The 15,435-nt window shown below is 33.0% G+C and overlaps 1 protein-coding gene across 5 annotated transcripts in view; it reads right to left on the bottom strand.

Moving 5' to 3' along the window:
* Positions 1-2,485: 2,485 nt before the first annotated feature.
* The window catches only part of LOC106469604 (cytochrome P450 3A11-like), a 78,864-nt gene continuing 65,914 nt past the window's right edge, over positions 2,486-15,435 (bottom strand). For 3 of the 5 annotated variants that reach the window (XM_022398179.1, XM_022398176.1, XM_022398178.1), the window contains exons 2-14: positions 14,613-14,709; positions 13,386-13,438; positions 12,694-12,790; positions 11,222-11,350; positions 9,717-9,954; positions 7,943-8,085; positions 6,531-6,663; positions 4,971-5,043; positions 3,806-3,914; positions 3,475-3,563; positions 3,186-3,326; positions 2,865-3,030; positions 2,486-2,666 (exon numbers count right to left, since the gene is read on the bottom strand). In XM_022398179.1, coding sequence (XP_022253887.1) covers positions 2,589-2,666; positions 2,865-3,030; positions 3,186-3,326; positions 3,475-3,563; positions 3,806-3,914; positions 4,971-5,043; positions 6,531-6,663; positions 7,943-8,085; positions 9,717-9,954; positions 11,222-11,350 — 1,299 coding nt within the window. In that variant the 5' untranslated portion in view covers positions 12,694-12,790; positions 13,386-13,438; positions 14,613-14,709 and the 3' untranslated portion in view covers positions 2,486-2,588. The remainder of the gene's footprint in view (positions 2,667-2,864; positions 3,031-3,185; positions 3,327-3,474; positions 3,564-3,805; positions 3,915-4,970; positions 5,044-6,530; positions 6,664-7,942; positions 8,086-9,716; positions 9,955-11,221; positions 11,351-12,693; positions 12,791-13,385; positions 13,439-14,612; positions 14,710-15,435) is intronic. The other 2 variants (XM_013930107.2, XM_022398177.1) reach the window with 1 other exon arrangement.

The raw sequence follows: 15,435 nt of genomic DNA, 5'->3' as shown, positions 1-15,435 counted from the left end.
AGAAGAGGAAGAGGAGAGTGCTGTTGATGCGGAGTTGTCTTGTCTTCCTGTCCTGAAGGTCAAGTGGTATAGTCCGGTTTAGTTGGAGACACTGTGACTGAAGCATCCAGCTGCAACAAACATTACCATCTCCATATTCATGAGTTTACTAACCTGTATCGCTATTAGTAATTTTATACGTATCTGACTGACATTATTACAACTCTGGTTTAAGTTTGATTTAAAATGAAGTTAGTAGTGTTGATTCCGTTTGTCAAGCTAATAAACTTTTGATTTCATATAGGATGTCACTTTTCAGAAAGACAAGGATCAAGTAGAAAGTTAAAAAGATCATCATTTTGAGTCATTTCATTACAGCACGAGGGGAAGATAGGCGGGCCGTTAGAGGGCTAAGCCCTCTCGTGGCCGAGCGAAGAAAACAAGAAAAAAAAGTAGTAATAACAAAAAGACGGAAGAAATGGGTAAAAGTGTGAGGGAATGTATAGAGGAGAAGGACGAAATGGGAAGTAGAGTGAGAACGAGAGAAATGAAGTGTAACAGGCAGTGAAAACAAACGTAAATGATGAGACGAACACTATAAAGTCGAAACATGGTGACGAATCACTCTGGAAAGTTCAAACTGTTAAGTCCATGGTCACTGGATAGATGAAAGGTGGTAAATGAGACATCGGAACTTCAACATGATTGGGATCATCTAGCGAAAGTGGCATAACATGCTACAGTACTTTGTGTTTAAAAGTGTTCATTATATAATTTTTATAAAGAAAAATACTAATACACCCACTAATAAGTCTCAGTGTATCTTTTATGTGATAGGCATAACGTCTTATATAAATGAGTGTGTGTGTATTTTCTTTACTGTTGTGTCCACCGAGGGGAATCGAACCGCTGATTCTAGCGTTGTAAATCGAAAGACTTATCGCTGTCCCACCGGGGGATGCTTTTAAGAACTATTGAACTTAAATTTATATATTATTAGTGTTCTCAACAATGAGGGTGGCCATCTACAATTTACACCATCTTTACCTTTAACCGAGTAAGTAAATTTTTCGTGATTTTCGTAAAACAGAAAAATGTTCGCCACAAAAATAAATAAAACGCGGTTCTTTCAATAAAACAAATGGGAAAAATTCTGCACGTGAATTGGCAATTCTGAGCAAGACACTGCTATTTTCTGGAGAGTATTTACATAAGTATGTAATTCGTCGCAATGTTAATCAATCTGCAACATCCATAGAAAGATAGTGTGAAGAAACCAACCTATTCTCTGAATACCTTTCTGAAACTTTTAAAATCTACCTACGTTTTATACATAGCAGTACAAAAGAGTAAATAATCGCATTATAAACAATGCTGACTTTATCAAACCTATATTTACAGTGTATTAGAAATTTAACAACATCAAGAACAATTCTTAAGATCCTGCCCCCCAGTAGCACAGCGGTATGTCTGCGGACTTACAACGCTAGAATCCGGGTTTCGATACCCGTGGTGGGCAGAGCACAGATAGCCCAATGTGTAGCTTTGTGCTTAACTTCAAACAAACAAACTTAAGATCCTACTATAGCAAAAATCCTTCTATCTATTAAATCCTTCTAATAGACAAACTATTTCATAAGTAAATTGAATAGAAGGTTCTATTCTATTCAAATAGTTTGCAAATTCTATTAATGCCTCAATTACTGAAGTTCTATTTTGGAACAACGTATTTTCAAACACTTAATTGCATCTTCAACTGGAACTTTTGTAAATAATAATATTACATCAAATGATGCTAACAAATCATCCTTATATTACATCAAATGATGCTAACAAATCATCCTTATATTACATCAAATGATGCTAACAAATCATCCTTATATTACATCAAATGATGCTAACAAATCATCCTTATATTACATCAAATGATGCTAACAAATCATCCTTATATTACATCAAATGATGCTAACAAATCATCCTTATATTACATCAAATGATGCTAACAAATCATCCTTATATTATATCAAATGATTCTAACAAATCATCCTTATTCAATTTTATATCCTTGATTTTTTCTACAAATTCTACACAATTTTTGACTGTATATTTATTTTTATTTCTCAAACTAGAATATTTCCTAGCTATATATTTAGCTATTTCATATGACATTGTAACTGTAGCCGATATAATTGGTCTAATACTGTCATTCATTTTGTGTATTTTTGGAAGTGCATAAAATCTCGGAGTAATAAAATTAATAGGAATGAATCTACGCTTCTCTGCATCTGTTAAAGTTTACTGTCTGTTTTCCACAGAACCAAACAAGCACGTGGTAACAATCTGTTTAAAATCATTGGAACTGCCAAAAAAACCACCCAAGGAAACATACTGCAGTAACTTCAACTGATCACAAACAATGGTCTTAAGATCCTTCAGTTTACTTTAGTTCTATAATTACACTTCTGTTTAACAGTACAGAAACTAACAACCACACTTTCAGTCAGAATAGAGTTGATAATATAAATGTGTTTAATCTCAACTGATACATTTACGTAAGTAATTCAAGATTTCTTATATATTTGAATATTTCATTCCACTAGAGGCCACCACTAGACAGGAACTACTTTCACGTGAATGCCATGTACTGGACCAATGGTTAAGAACTTGACGTTATATTGGATTTCTCCCTGAAAGACAAGAAAAATGACAAGGGAAGAAATAAAAATCTCTGCTACATAGTTTAAATATGATTTGAAATAATATTTTTTTTACTTATTTTAATATTTATCTTGTGATTTATCTTAATTTACTTATTTCATCAATTGTAAGAAAAGTACAATTTCGAGGTAACTAGGTTTGTAAATATTGTAAAACGTGCAACGTACGATTTCCGTCTTCTCAGAAGGAACTAGTTTGTAAGAGCGTAAGATTCTGGCCAAAGCTAGTTTGGCCTCCAACTGCGCCATTCTCATGCCAATACAGTTTCGTGGTCCAGATCCAAATGGTTGGTAGGCCATGGGGTGGATATCCTTCTTATTTTCGGGGAGAAATCTGAAAAACCATGACGTTATAACAATTAAGCTTGAACGTATATTTTCACAATTCTCACTGCAACTTAAAATAAATAATTTCGATGAAAAGTGTGAATTAAGTTAACGTGAAAATGACCAAAAGTTTTTAACACGAATTACCAATCTAGTGTTTACCTCTCAGGCTTAAACTCGTATGGCTCAGACCAGATCTCTGGATCGTGATGGAGTTGCCAAACAGGGACCTGTATAGCAGTGTCCTTGGGAATTTTAAAATCACCAAGCTGGCAATCCTCGTCAGCAACTCTGTTAATGAACCTGAAAGAAGATAGGTATACTTTGTGTCATCACTATTTTAGATTATTTATACAAAGAGCTTAGCAGTGAGTGATGTGTATGATTTATACGACAAAATGCTGTTTTTAGTAAAAGGCGCCACTTTCAATCAAACGAAGAACATACTCACGTGATAACTGGCGGGTACACTCGCAGAGATTCCGAGAAAACTTGGTCTAAATAACGAAGTTCGTTTACTGTGTTGTAATCTAGGACACCCTTAAATAAAAAATATTAAGATAGAAATCAAGTAATTAATGCCTTGTTTGGAATTCATATGAAAAATATATTTACAATAATTTGAGCATAAGCGAAAGCCTTTTATCGTACAGGTACGTGGATTTTGTAGTCAATAATATTTCTCAAACATAATAAGAAAACTTCTAAAATGGAATTTGTCGAAGTGTGTAGTTCCAGTGTTCTAACTTACTTTATAGATATAAATAAAACACAAATCTTACATCTTGCCCTAAGACATCGTTTATTTCTTCTCGAATCCTTTCCTGGACATCTTGTCGGTTTACCAGTATATGGGTTGTGAAACCGAGGGCTGTACTTGTTGTTTCATAACTGTTCAAATAAACAAAACTTAAAGTGTTTTTTTTCTAGCTTTGATATGCTTATGTTTGTATGCTTTACGAAAATGTTATATGTATCTATATATATATATGGCCTGGCATGGCCAGGTGGTTACGGCACAGACTCGCAATCTGAGGGTCGCGGGTTCGAATCCCCGTCACACCAAACATGCTCGCCCTTTCAGCCGTGGTGACGTTATAATGTGACAGTCAATCCCACTATTCGTTGGTAAAAGAGTAGCCCAAGAGTTGGCGGTGGGTGGTGGCCTTCCCTCTAGTCTTACACTGCTAAATTAGGGACGGCTAATGCAGATAGCTTTGCGCGAAATTCAAAAACAAACAAACAAACATCTATATATATATAAAAATTTAGTGTAATACAAAAATATCATCGAAACATATAAATACAGTTTCCATCTACGCTCTCTACAATTGTAAAAGTACCAATACCTAACAGATAATCACTGGTAAATTAATTCACTGATCCAGATGTCGTACACTTATAAGTTATTAACCAAACAAAGGATTGTGTGAAGATGGAGTTCTTGACTTTAAAATAATAGGTTTAATAGAACAGGATCAAATCAACATTTGGTAGAAACTTAAATATATGTTCACTCTTTCATCCAAAAACACACACAGCAAAAAAGAAAGATGATATATCACATCAAAAACAACAAACTCACTCACAAATAACAACATCACTTTACAATACAGTTCCCATTACGATATTTCCCCAATTGATCTGTAAGCTTTATCGCAATTTTACACTATGAATTTCTTTGTTAATTAAGTCAAACAATATATCACTGTGGTACTTCATCATTAGACAAATAATTTCCAAATTATGACCATGACTTTTGGCGCTAATTTGAAATCCATAAGAAAAGTTTCATTGCAAAAATATTTCAAAGATATTGTTCGATTGTTCGCATACGACAGCATTTCATTTCTTTCTTCCAAAATAGAATAACCATACATATATAGCGCAGGGTAAGTTTTTACATGAAATATTGTACTTACTATAACAGGTGGACACCAGACTTACCCGGCAAGTAAGAAAAGGATAGAATTTGCTTTAATTTCCGTATCTGTGACAAACTTCATCTGCTTCTTGCCGTCTTTGGAAAGAAAGAAAAAAAGTTTTAGCTTATCCAAATGAATAATTGAATATTTGTTTCTATATCTGTGTCTACAAATCATGCCAACGACTTTAATGTAAATACCGGTAAATCTTACCTAAAGAAGTGAGATACGCATTATCACGGATTTGAATCTGTTTAAAAAACCGTTGCCGAGATGAGGTAAGTAAAAAGAAAGATGAACCAAACACTGGACCACAATCAGTGAGAAAAGCTGGAGACACGTGCTCTTTACAAAGCTCGAATTGTTTGACAAGAGGTACTATAGTCAGTTTACAACACTTACGATGAAGGATGGTTGAGGATCAGTACAATTTTGGGGCTTCAGCTCATCCATGGGTATAGATGAACTAGAGGCACCAATGACTGGTGAAAAAATTTACATTCTTTTCCATCAACAATTTCCCCACGAACACGATTCGTCTTGGTGAGGATTCATTTTTTTAAGCAAGACAATCGTGCGTTGATAAGCCGTATGTTAACATGAAAACCAGTGATGAGTGGAAGCAAAGAAGATTGTATAAGCATATGCCAACTACACTATATATGCCAAGGTTCAGCTAGCCGACAGACACAGTAGTGATTGAGACACTATTTATATTATCAAATTTCCCCAAGAGCAACTGCCATGATGTAAACTAAATTAAATAGGTGGAGTGTATGCTTATCACATTAGTGCTTATTAAACTAAATTAAATAGGTGGAGTGTATGCTTATCACATTAGTGCTTATTAAACTAAATTAAATAGGTGGAGTGTATGCTTATCACATTAGTGCTTATTAAACTAAATTAAATAGGTGGAGTGTATGCTTATCACATTAGTGCTTATTACAACATATTTCATTTAATTTTGTGTTTTCTATGATAGTGTTTTTTACTAGTAATAATTTTGCCACTACTCACTTATGTGACTCCTGGATGTGTAACTGTTGTGTGTTACCATAATTATGTAACATGTAACAGACAAGGCACTCAGTCAAAAGAATACAAATAAAAAAAGACACTGCAATTAAATATTACACTAAAAATACTGTCTGTCTGTGAGATGTTAAAGTTTGAAATCTACACATGCCCAATATACAGAAGGAACAATAATTCTACTTGAAAAAAAAAGTTGATAAAAATTCATCAGCAAATACTGACCCATCCAGAGTTGAAACTGATAACTTTAAAATCGCCAAAACTACTATCTCAGTTTATCTACGGCCAACCTATTACAGAACTGATCAAAGGATCATGAAGCGTCACAGCTCCATGACGATCCTAAAATAATCCCACACTCTGGTGATGTTAGATAGAATACAAATAACCCCACGAAACAATAGATATCATCCTTAAACAATTCCTGAGACAACCAGGATCGAAAAAATAATTTTTATATAAACTCGTAACTTGGCCGTTATTGTAGATAATTTAACAGTGTAGTTTGTTTTTAATCCTTGAAATACGTTAGGTTTATGCTTACATTTTTTATCTTTAGAAACATCTTCTGTTGGCTCGTCTTCACCAGCGGTCAGCTGTTTTGCAGTCACATTTTGAATGTCTTCTCTTGCCATTCGAGCATCCAACATCATCTGAAGAAGATCAGCTCTTCGAAGCTAGAACAATAGGGAATCCTCAATAGCCGCGGTACTTGAGATTATTTTAGGCAGATTTAGAATAAATTAATCTATGAGACCTTTGTTTCCCCTTTTTATTTGCTATATTTTTGTTGCGCCAGGAATACCAAGCGTGGAACGCACGTATACCCTATTCAATTTTACTACTTATCAAGATCTCTACCAGCATACCTTCAAATTGAAATTATTTTAAGCAGGATTAGAATAATTAATCTGTAAGACGTTGGGTGTGATCAATACATCAATAAAGGGGATTTGACTTCCTGATTCCAAAATTGTAATTAAATCTCAAATCGGTTAAGAAATGACGGAGCTATGGGCTAAAAGATTGCACTGAAAAAAACACAATTCAGAGCCGCTCAGCCGCGGCAAAAAATGTGAGAAGAAACCAAAGTTTTACACGTGCTTTGCATGAAATTAACCAATAAAACCATTTGCCAGTAGAATTTCAATGTTATGCAAAGGAGTATAATTGACTTTTGAAACAAAATAAAATCAGAGTTTGCCTAACTTATATTCCTGTAAACATCGTAAATAATTTTAAGTTTCAAAAATTTCCAAACAGACTTTGCGAATTAATTATAATTTATTTAACACTGCAAGACTATTTTTTACACTAAAATGCATAAGACATATGTAAATATCAAACAACAGTATTTTATCGAATATATTCATGATGTTAGAAAAGCACGAAGAAATCTTGATAGAAATGAATAAAACCCCTATAACCTGAAAGAAGAAAGGTTAGAGGGTTTTTATTCATTTTTATCGAATAATTTTTATATATTTAGTTTTCAGTGTTGTTTGATAACTGATATTTTCAAGATTAAATCACACTCAAGCTTATATTGAACAAGCATGCCCTTATAATTAGTGTGTCAGTCTGCGGATCGAAACGACCAACGCTCCTTATTTTCAGATTCGAGCCCTTTACAGAACTGAATAATTAGAGATAGCTATATCCGAACCATAGGAGTCTCTAACTTTCCGTTTAACCCACGTGAAACTAAGGCGTCGTTCAGGTTGAAGATTATTGTATCAATTCTCAGATCTATTTAATGAAAGTCCAGTTTCATCACCTGCACTGGATTATGGTTGATGAGAAACATTGTCCTTTAAATGAAATTACTCCAAATACCACTTCAGAATTAGAATTCTTTATAGCGATTTCACGAGATAATTTGAATTAAACTCTTTCCGAAAACTGAGTAAAAGTAACGGTTATTATTGATATGATGAAAGACAGAAAAGTTCTTACCGCTGGATTTTTTCGTCTCTCTTCTATCACTTTCGTAACTCCTTCGATTAAGGATCTTCCTGGAGTTGAGAATATTTGATGCCATATGACATCCACCAGTTTTCGAATTGGATAAAGGATGTTGTAAAGCTCAGGAAAGCACACTGAAATCAAGTCGTTTTTCAGTAAATCTCTCTACAAATTTAAATGAAAAATTATTTTCATTCAAGTATTAAATAATTCGACTTATGCTCTCGTCAACTGTATTGTATCTTCATTTAGAAGTAGTTTCGTTTTGTTCAGAACTTCAAACTTTGACAATTTATACCACTCGAAGCCTTAAGACCAAGTTTCATTCTTACAAGATCCTCATTCCCGCTTAAAATCCAATCTTGTTTGCATATTACTCTTGGGAAAAAAATCTACGAAATAAGAATTATGGGATCTTTAGTATTTCTTAATATGTACTATACTAGTGGAAAATCAAAGATATTGGAAAATTCTGACCTATTTTCAGTTCAGATCAAAATTAGAGATTACGAAGTAACCTGCGAAATATTCAGTTTCAGAAATTATATTTTATTTATTGATTTTGAAATCTTCTCTCGTCTAATTAGCAGTATGAGTATTTTATATTATCTTTCGAAGAGATTGATCGTAAGAATAAAGTATGCTAACTTTCGTTAAATAGAAATGATGAGATACATACATAGCCAAACACACTTTTATCTAAAAAAAAAACTTAAAGAAATATTAAATAATTTATAGCATTTTAAAGTAAAGAGACAAAATCAAAATATATCAGTCAAGTTTACAATACATTTTCAGTGTTATATAATTTATAATAATAAAATAGAGTCTCTGTGTGTGTGTGACCGCCATAGCTCCAAGCGGAAAGAACCTAGAGACCTGAAACTTTTTACGCTTACTAGGGGGAATTCTGAGGTTATGCACATAGGTATTATTTTTTTAGATTCGACTCAAAAGATGTTGGCCAATTTGTGGCCCTATACCCTGAAGGTCAATAGAAAAGTATCATATTTGTTTCGCAATTCTCACTTACTGAATAAACAATATGTGGAGATTTTCTGCCAAATACTCTTTTTCAACATAAACATCTGAGAATACTGGAGAATTCGGTGAATGAAAATAATTCAAATAAAAATCACAGATAGGAAAAGCGAATCTGAGATTCTGAGTTAAAATTATTTGCTTCTAAAAAGTGCTGAACTGAATTAAGTTCGGAAAATGGCAACAGACAAATCAATTAAAGAATTGGCGCATTGGGGTAGCTATAGAAATAATTAAGATAATAGTGACGCTTGACTGGTACTTTGAGGCCTCTGTGAATCATGAGAGGACCTTAGAATCTCGCAGCGGAGCGTGAGTATCTTGTGTTAGTCTATATATATATGTGTGTATGTGTATTAACATCACGAACATTGGTATAGACCTAATAGCAATTGGTCTGGGTACCTCGACTGGAGCTTTGGATTTTTGATTGTTGATTTCAAAAAACAACATTTCTGTGCTATGCAAACTAGAAAAGCTTTTTAACTGAACATAAGACACACGTGGAGTTCTTTATACTGATTTTGTGTTACATACTGACGTCACACATTGAGGGTGTACTGCAGTAAAGCCACATTTTCTAATCTTTATGTGTATAATACTACACCATTTTGTTTCTTGGATATATTTAACAGTTAAAAACAAATAACAAAAATAAATGACTAGTAAATAAAAAAGAATGAATGCACATTTTCCTATGAAATAAAACCTAACTCAAACGTACTTAACAAAAAGATGAGAAACTCGGAAGTCTGAATGTTGAAAATAGCTCTGCAATTGGTTAGAAAGGGATCTTCTGGATTCTGCTGGACATTTGTCTGGATTCCAAAAGCGGTTTGACCAATGACATCAGTTGTCAATTCTTGGTACATCTCGTATATATCGAAGTCCTCTTCTGTTTGGGCTTTTTCGTCAATTTTTTCCATAAGGATCCCAATAGCTTTCTGCATGATTGGTGTCATCTGAAATGCAAATCATCTTATTGCAGACTGTGTAATTAAATACAATATAATAAATCTAAAAATAAGTGTATAGAATTATCATTAGTATATTAACTATTGATAAATATCATAATTATAAATTTCATATATCACAATGCAGAAATAATAATTTATAATTATCTATAAAGTTACGATTTTTCGTATTACTTTTATTTATTTGTGTTCTGAATGGCTTAAAGCACACTTTAATTCTATTGTGTCTAACGCAAATCTTATGCAGTGCTAATGGGTTTACGGCCAAAAACACTGTTTCAAGTGAAGTTGCGTAACTGACGAATTAGCATAAAAATAGTTATATAACAGACAGTGCCTCTCTTTGAATAACAAATAGGTTTTGTTTGTAATTAATAAACATCTTGGTAAGCCTTTAATATTACTAAATCTTATAGATTGCACATAATTTGACATATAGGTTTATATGTTAATGAGCTATTTATTTTTTATTATACTATGTTTTGTTATTTCACAGATTCTTTAGGCACTGACACATACTCTATAAAATTTATATTTATCATTTATAATAGTAATTGGGTTAAATAATTATCTTAATTATTATCTTAATATTTTTATACAGGAGATTTAATAATAATTATTATTCTGCTAGGTAAAGCTATATGTAAATATTGTTACTGATTTAAATGTTGTTTAGCAATGTTATTTAAACATTATCACAGAATAAGAATAATTAACAAGTTTTTGTGAACTATCGTTCAGTTTGAAGTCAATTTTGTTTGTTCGTTGTTAAACAAACTTATACAATGGATTATCCGTGCTGTGCCCAACACGAGTATTGAAACCCTGTTTTTAGCATTATAATCAACGTCCAGTTGAATATGAATGATAAAATAATATACCAACACCATGTGAGTTTTGCGCTGTTTCTAAGAAATGAAATGAAAATAAAATATTCGTAAGAAAACTGCAAATCTAGAATGGGATAATTAAAACAGTATTTGTCTTTCTTTATACCTATCAATACGTGCAGATAAACAGACGCATAAACAGGACATACAGACGGATGAATATACAGAAAAAATAGATATACTTAATATTTTCTATATGAATGGCATCTTAGTATTCGGTGATGAGATTTCTACTAATCGCAAAAGCAGTGTTTAAATCTAGTAAACTTGATAATACAGTTTTATATAAAAGTTTCTGACGATAGTTGCAGTTGTCAGACAATATCGAACGGATATTTAAATTGTAGACTAACAACAATACTTACTTGTCTCATCTTACTGGAACTGAATGTTGGGGTGAGGAGACTGCGAACTTCCTTCCAGTGCTCTCCCCGTTGTAAAGTCAATTGTGAGCTGAACTCGGTAGATGGCTGCGTACCTCCAGGGATGAACATCTATGGGGATAAGCAAGATATTATACGTTTAGGCAGTGGATAAGATACGATTATCATAAAGATAGTTTAGTGTTAGAAAAACGTGTACCGTAAGATGTTTGTTTGTTTTGAATTTCGTGCAAAGCTACACGAGGGCTATCTGCTCTAGCCGTCCCTAATTTAGCAGTGCAAGACTAGAGGGAAGCCAGCTAGTCATCACCACCCACCGCCAACTCTTGGGCTACTCTTTTACCAATAAATAGTGGGATTGACCGTCACATTATAAATCCCCCACGGCTGAAAGGACGAGCATGTTTGGTGTGACGGGGATTCGAACCCGCGACCCTCAGATTGCGAGTCGAGCGCCGTAACCACCTGGCCATGCCGGGCCACTGTAAGATGTTACGAGGCTTACCCTACTTTCGTTGCTAACAATCTAAAAACTATATATATATCTATCAACATTATTTGTATTTCAACAATAATGTTTTTAAGAAAGAAGTAATACATAATCACTGTGGTTATTAGTTTATATCTGCACATAATTTACTCATAGCTCTTGTTTTTTTATATGTAGGATCTTCTTTCAATTTTGAAGCGCTATAAACTGATATGTCGAGTGTGTTGATAAAACAGTAATTTGTATCAAAGAATGTTGGGTATTGTATGAACACACTCGATCTGATAGCACCTTATGCACCAGCTCATTAGCACTGGGTATAACAGATACTTTCAGCCTCAGATTCTCAGACATACAAATTTCAGTCAAAGATTTTCAAAATTTGGAACTGGTGATCAATGGAAAGGCAACCGATCACATAACTTGCCCTAATTTTCAACTACTGATCAATGGAAAGGCAATCGATTACATAACTTTCCCTAATTTTCAACTGCTGATCAATGGAAAGGTAACCGATCGAACTTTCACGTCGTACAAAGGGATCAACGACGTTATTACATAATTCATGGGTTAGCTATACCACATAATATTGCAAATAACATAGTCAAATGAGAGAACTCCAACCCATACCAACTTGTACAAGTATTTGTGCCACACCTTGAGATGGCAGAACACCTGCATAGAAATTCTGAAAAAAATGCATGACTATATGTTGCTGCAGGTATATTTGAAACTAGTTATGGAAAGAAAAATTGTTAGTTATTTCAGTCCTATTATTTAATTATTGATTAAAATATGTATTTATTCCAAACATTTTAGAATAAAGGTCTAATTTGAATATATTGCTTCTTAATGTGGGTTATCTACTTTTGAACATTCTAGTAATTTAAACAGTTTTGTGTGACATTGTTTTACTAATTAAACTTATCATTTTCAAATTACTTTATAGGTGGCGCTTTCTTACCGGTCTACCCGTAAACTTTTGGAAATCTTTAATTTGTATTTGTTTCAAGAGGTCCAAATCCGCTACGATAGTGATCGGTAAACGTCCATAATAGAATCTAGAAAACAAATCATTTTCAGAAAATTAAACACACACACTTTTTAACCGATTGTGTAAAAACGTATGATGATACTTTTCTAAAATATATTTATGTAAAACATGATCTTATTGGTCAATTATTAAAGATAAATCTGACAAGCAGATAGAAAAGGATACTAGTGTAATAAATAGGATTTTATCTATCTAGGATAATCTAATGCTAAGTATGATGAAAATGGTTGCTTTGTTAATTTAATAATTAAAAAATATTTTCTTTTACCTTACATTTACTTCAATCTGTAAGAATGTTCGAACACCTCATCACTATATCAATTAATTTAATGTCTTAAAACACACTAGGACTAAAATATCTAAATCCCTCTTCGTACTTGTTAGTTTGCAAAAAAAGAAGCAATAGTTTTCAATCGAGAGATAAAAGTAAAGCCATATTTAATATTTCTATTTGCTGTATTCTAACAGCAGCTGAGCGAAGTTTGGTGAAAAGTTTAAACTAGCGTTCAACAGGTAGCGCTATGTGTAAGATATATCAAAATTCAGTTTATTATTTAAACAAGGTATATTGTTACTTCCTACAAACTGTGATCGAAACTTACCCACAAATTTTTCCATATTTTTTTATCCATTCTTCTTGACACTTAATAGCACCCTTTAAGAACAGAACAAAACACTAATTATTTATTTCTCCTGAGAATAAAATCAAATCTTAGCCAACACTGTAATCTATCAAAACTACCGTTGATCGCTTTTGCAATTCACTTTTGGGAATTACTTAAGCCTCGTTCCAACACTAGGCCTATAACGATGAAAATATTTCAAGCTTATTGACTACTTCTATTGACCTTCATCAACAAGATACTGACAGTAGATATTAAAGAATAAATTTTAGTGTTAAACATAGTCGGTTAATCCATGTTATTTATGGACTTTGATTATATACCAAGAACAATTGAGAGCAAGCCGTATGTTGATATAAAGTATGATTAGTCTACGCATGCCTCACTTCTATATGCAATTTTATTCGTTTCGATCTGTTATTTTTGCAGTAGTTTGTTCGTAGTTCTTTGTTTTTATCTGTAATTCCAGCAGCACCTTGTGCAAAGTTGTTTGGTTTGTTATTGAAGCAGTAGTTTGTGCATATTTGTTTGATATTTTGTTGCGCAGTAGTTTGTGCAAAGTTTTTGGTCTGTTGTTGCAGCGTCAGCTTGTGCACAGTTTTTTATTTGTTGTTCTTTGTGCAGCTTTGTTTGTTCTGATTTTTTATTGCAACCATAGCTTGTGCAGAGTTGCTTGTTTGTATATGTTATTGTAGTTGTTGTTTGTGCAAAGTTTTTGTCTTGATCTGTAAACAGGGGCTCAAAATGAATTTAATTTAACCTTATTCTTCATCATGCCTTCGTTGTATTCATTCTCATTTGGGATCTCTCTTACAATGTTTTACATATTTTACTTCGTTTTCTACAAATTACGTTCCCAAGATGCTTCAGCCAAAATGTCAGTTCTGTAGCTCTTTTCTATTGGGTGAAAAATTCATAAAACAATTGTATCTGTCTCGTATTAAAACTAAACCAAAGTTTTAGATCTTGTAGCTTAAAATTCTTATCTTTCAAACATTGTAAATTAGTTGAAGTTCCACGAACCTTGATTTCAAAGGTTTTAATAGGTTGTGGATTCTGTGAGACGCTATAGCTAAGCTGTAGTAGTACTCTGATAATACAATTATATCAAAGTTAGGAATTTGTTTACACTTTAAAATGTTTTTGTTTTAGAATTTCCTCAACTTCTTTTTGAAAATATTAGAGTTCAAATAAATTTCTCAATACTTTTGTTTGAAACTCTCTCAGGTTTCCAAAGAAAAAGCTTGGTTTTGGTCCTGGGATGCCAAGGTCTTGAAAGAAAGATAACTTCTTCTGTCGCCACCTGGAACGAAACAAGTCAGAACCGATAACTTATTCTTCCTAGTTCAATACAAAATAAACCAAACAAATACTACAAATATTCACGTTTGAAATAATCCATTGAAAGGTTAAATCTAGAGATAAATAATTGGGCCACATATTTAACACTTTCACGTTAGTGGGAGTTACAGCGTAGAGAATGTAAACATCTTAAAAGACCGTATCTCAGATGGGGGCCTTTTGGAAGCAGAGCTTCCAAATTGAAGATCTACAGTCATCCTTCACAATCCTCTTGGTCAAGCCCCTGATAATATGGTATCCAGTTCAGAACTAAACATGTCGTACTACAAATAATGATGTGCATTTTAAAACAATAAGTTAAAGAGATAATCGATAAATACCAATAGAGTGCTCACTGTATAAATGACTCTTTTCAGAAACCTTCAGTATGCGTAACACCTTACTATAAGAAGAAGAAAAGGGGAGTGTTTTTTGTTTGTTTTTTCATAAAACTGAAATCTGTTTAAAAACACAAACTCTTTTATAAAACACAATAATAACATTTTGAATTTCTAATACCATAATAAATTGCATCACACACCTTGGGACGTGGATGTGTTATAAGATTAATGGTTAAATCCTGTTTGATTAGAATATTCCAGGTGTTCCTAGTTGTTGTTGTTCACTAACTGCCTTTCCTTTGTTTGTTTGTTATGGATTTCGCGCAAAGCTACACGAGGACTATCTG

This window comes from Limulus polyphemus, unplaced genomic scaffold (genome assembly GCF_000517525.1).
Source record: "Limulus polyphemus unplaced genomic scaffold, Limulus_polyphemus-2.1.2 Scaffold3567, whole genome shotgun sequence".
Classification (NCBI taxonomy): Eukaryota; Metazoa; Arthropoda; class Merostomata; order Xiphosura; family Limulidae; genus Limulus; species Limulus polyphemus.
This window is presented reverse-complemented; position numbering and strand designations above follow the sequence as displayed.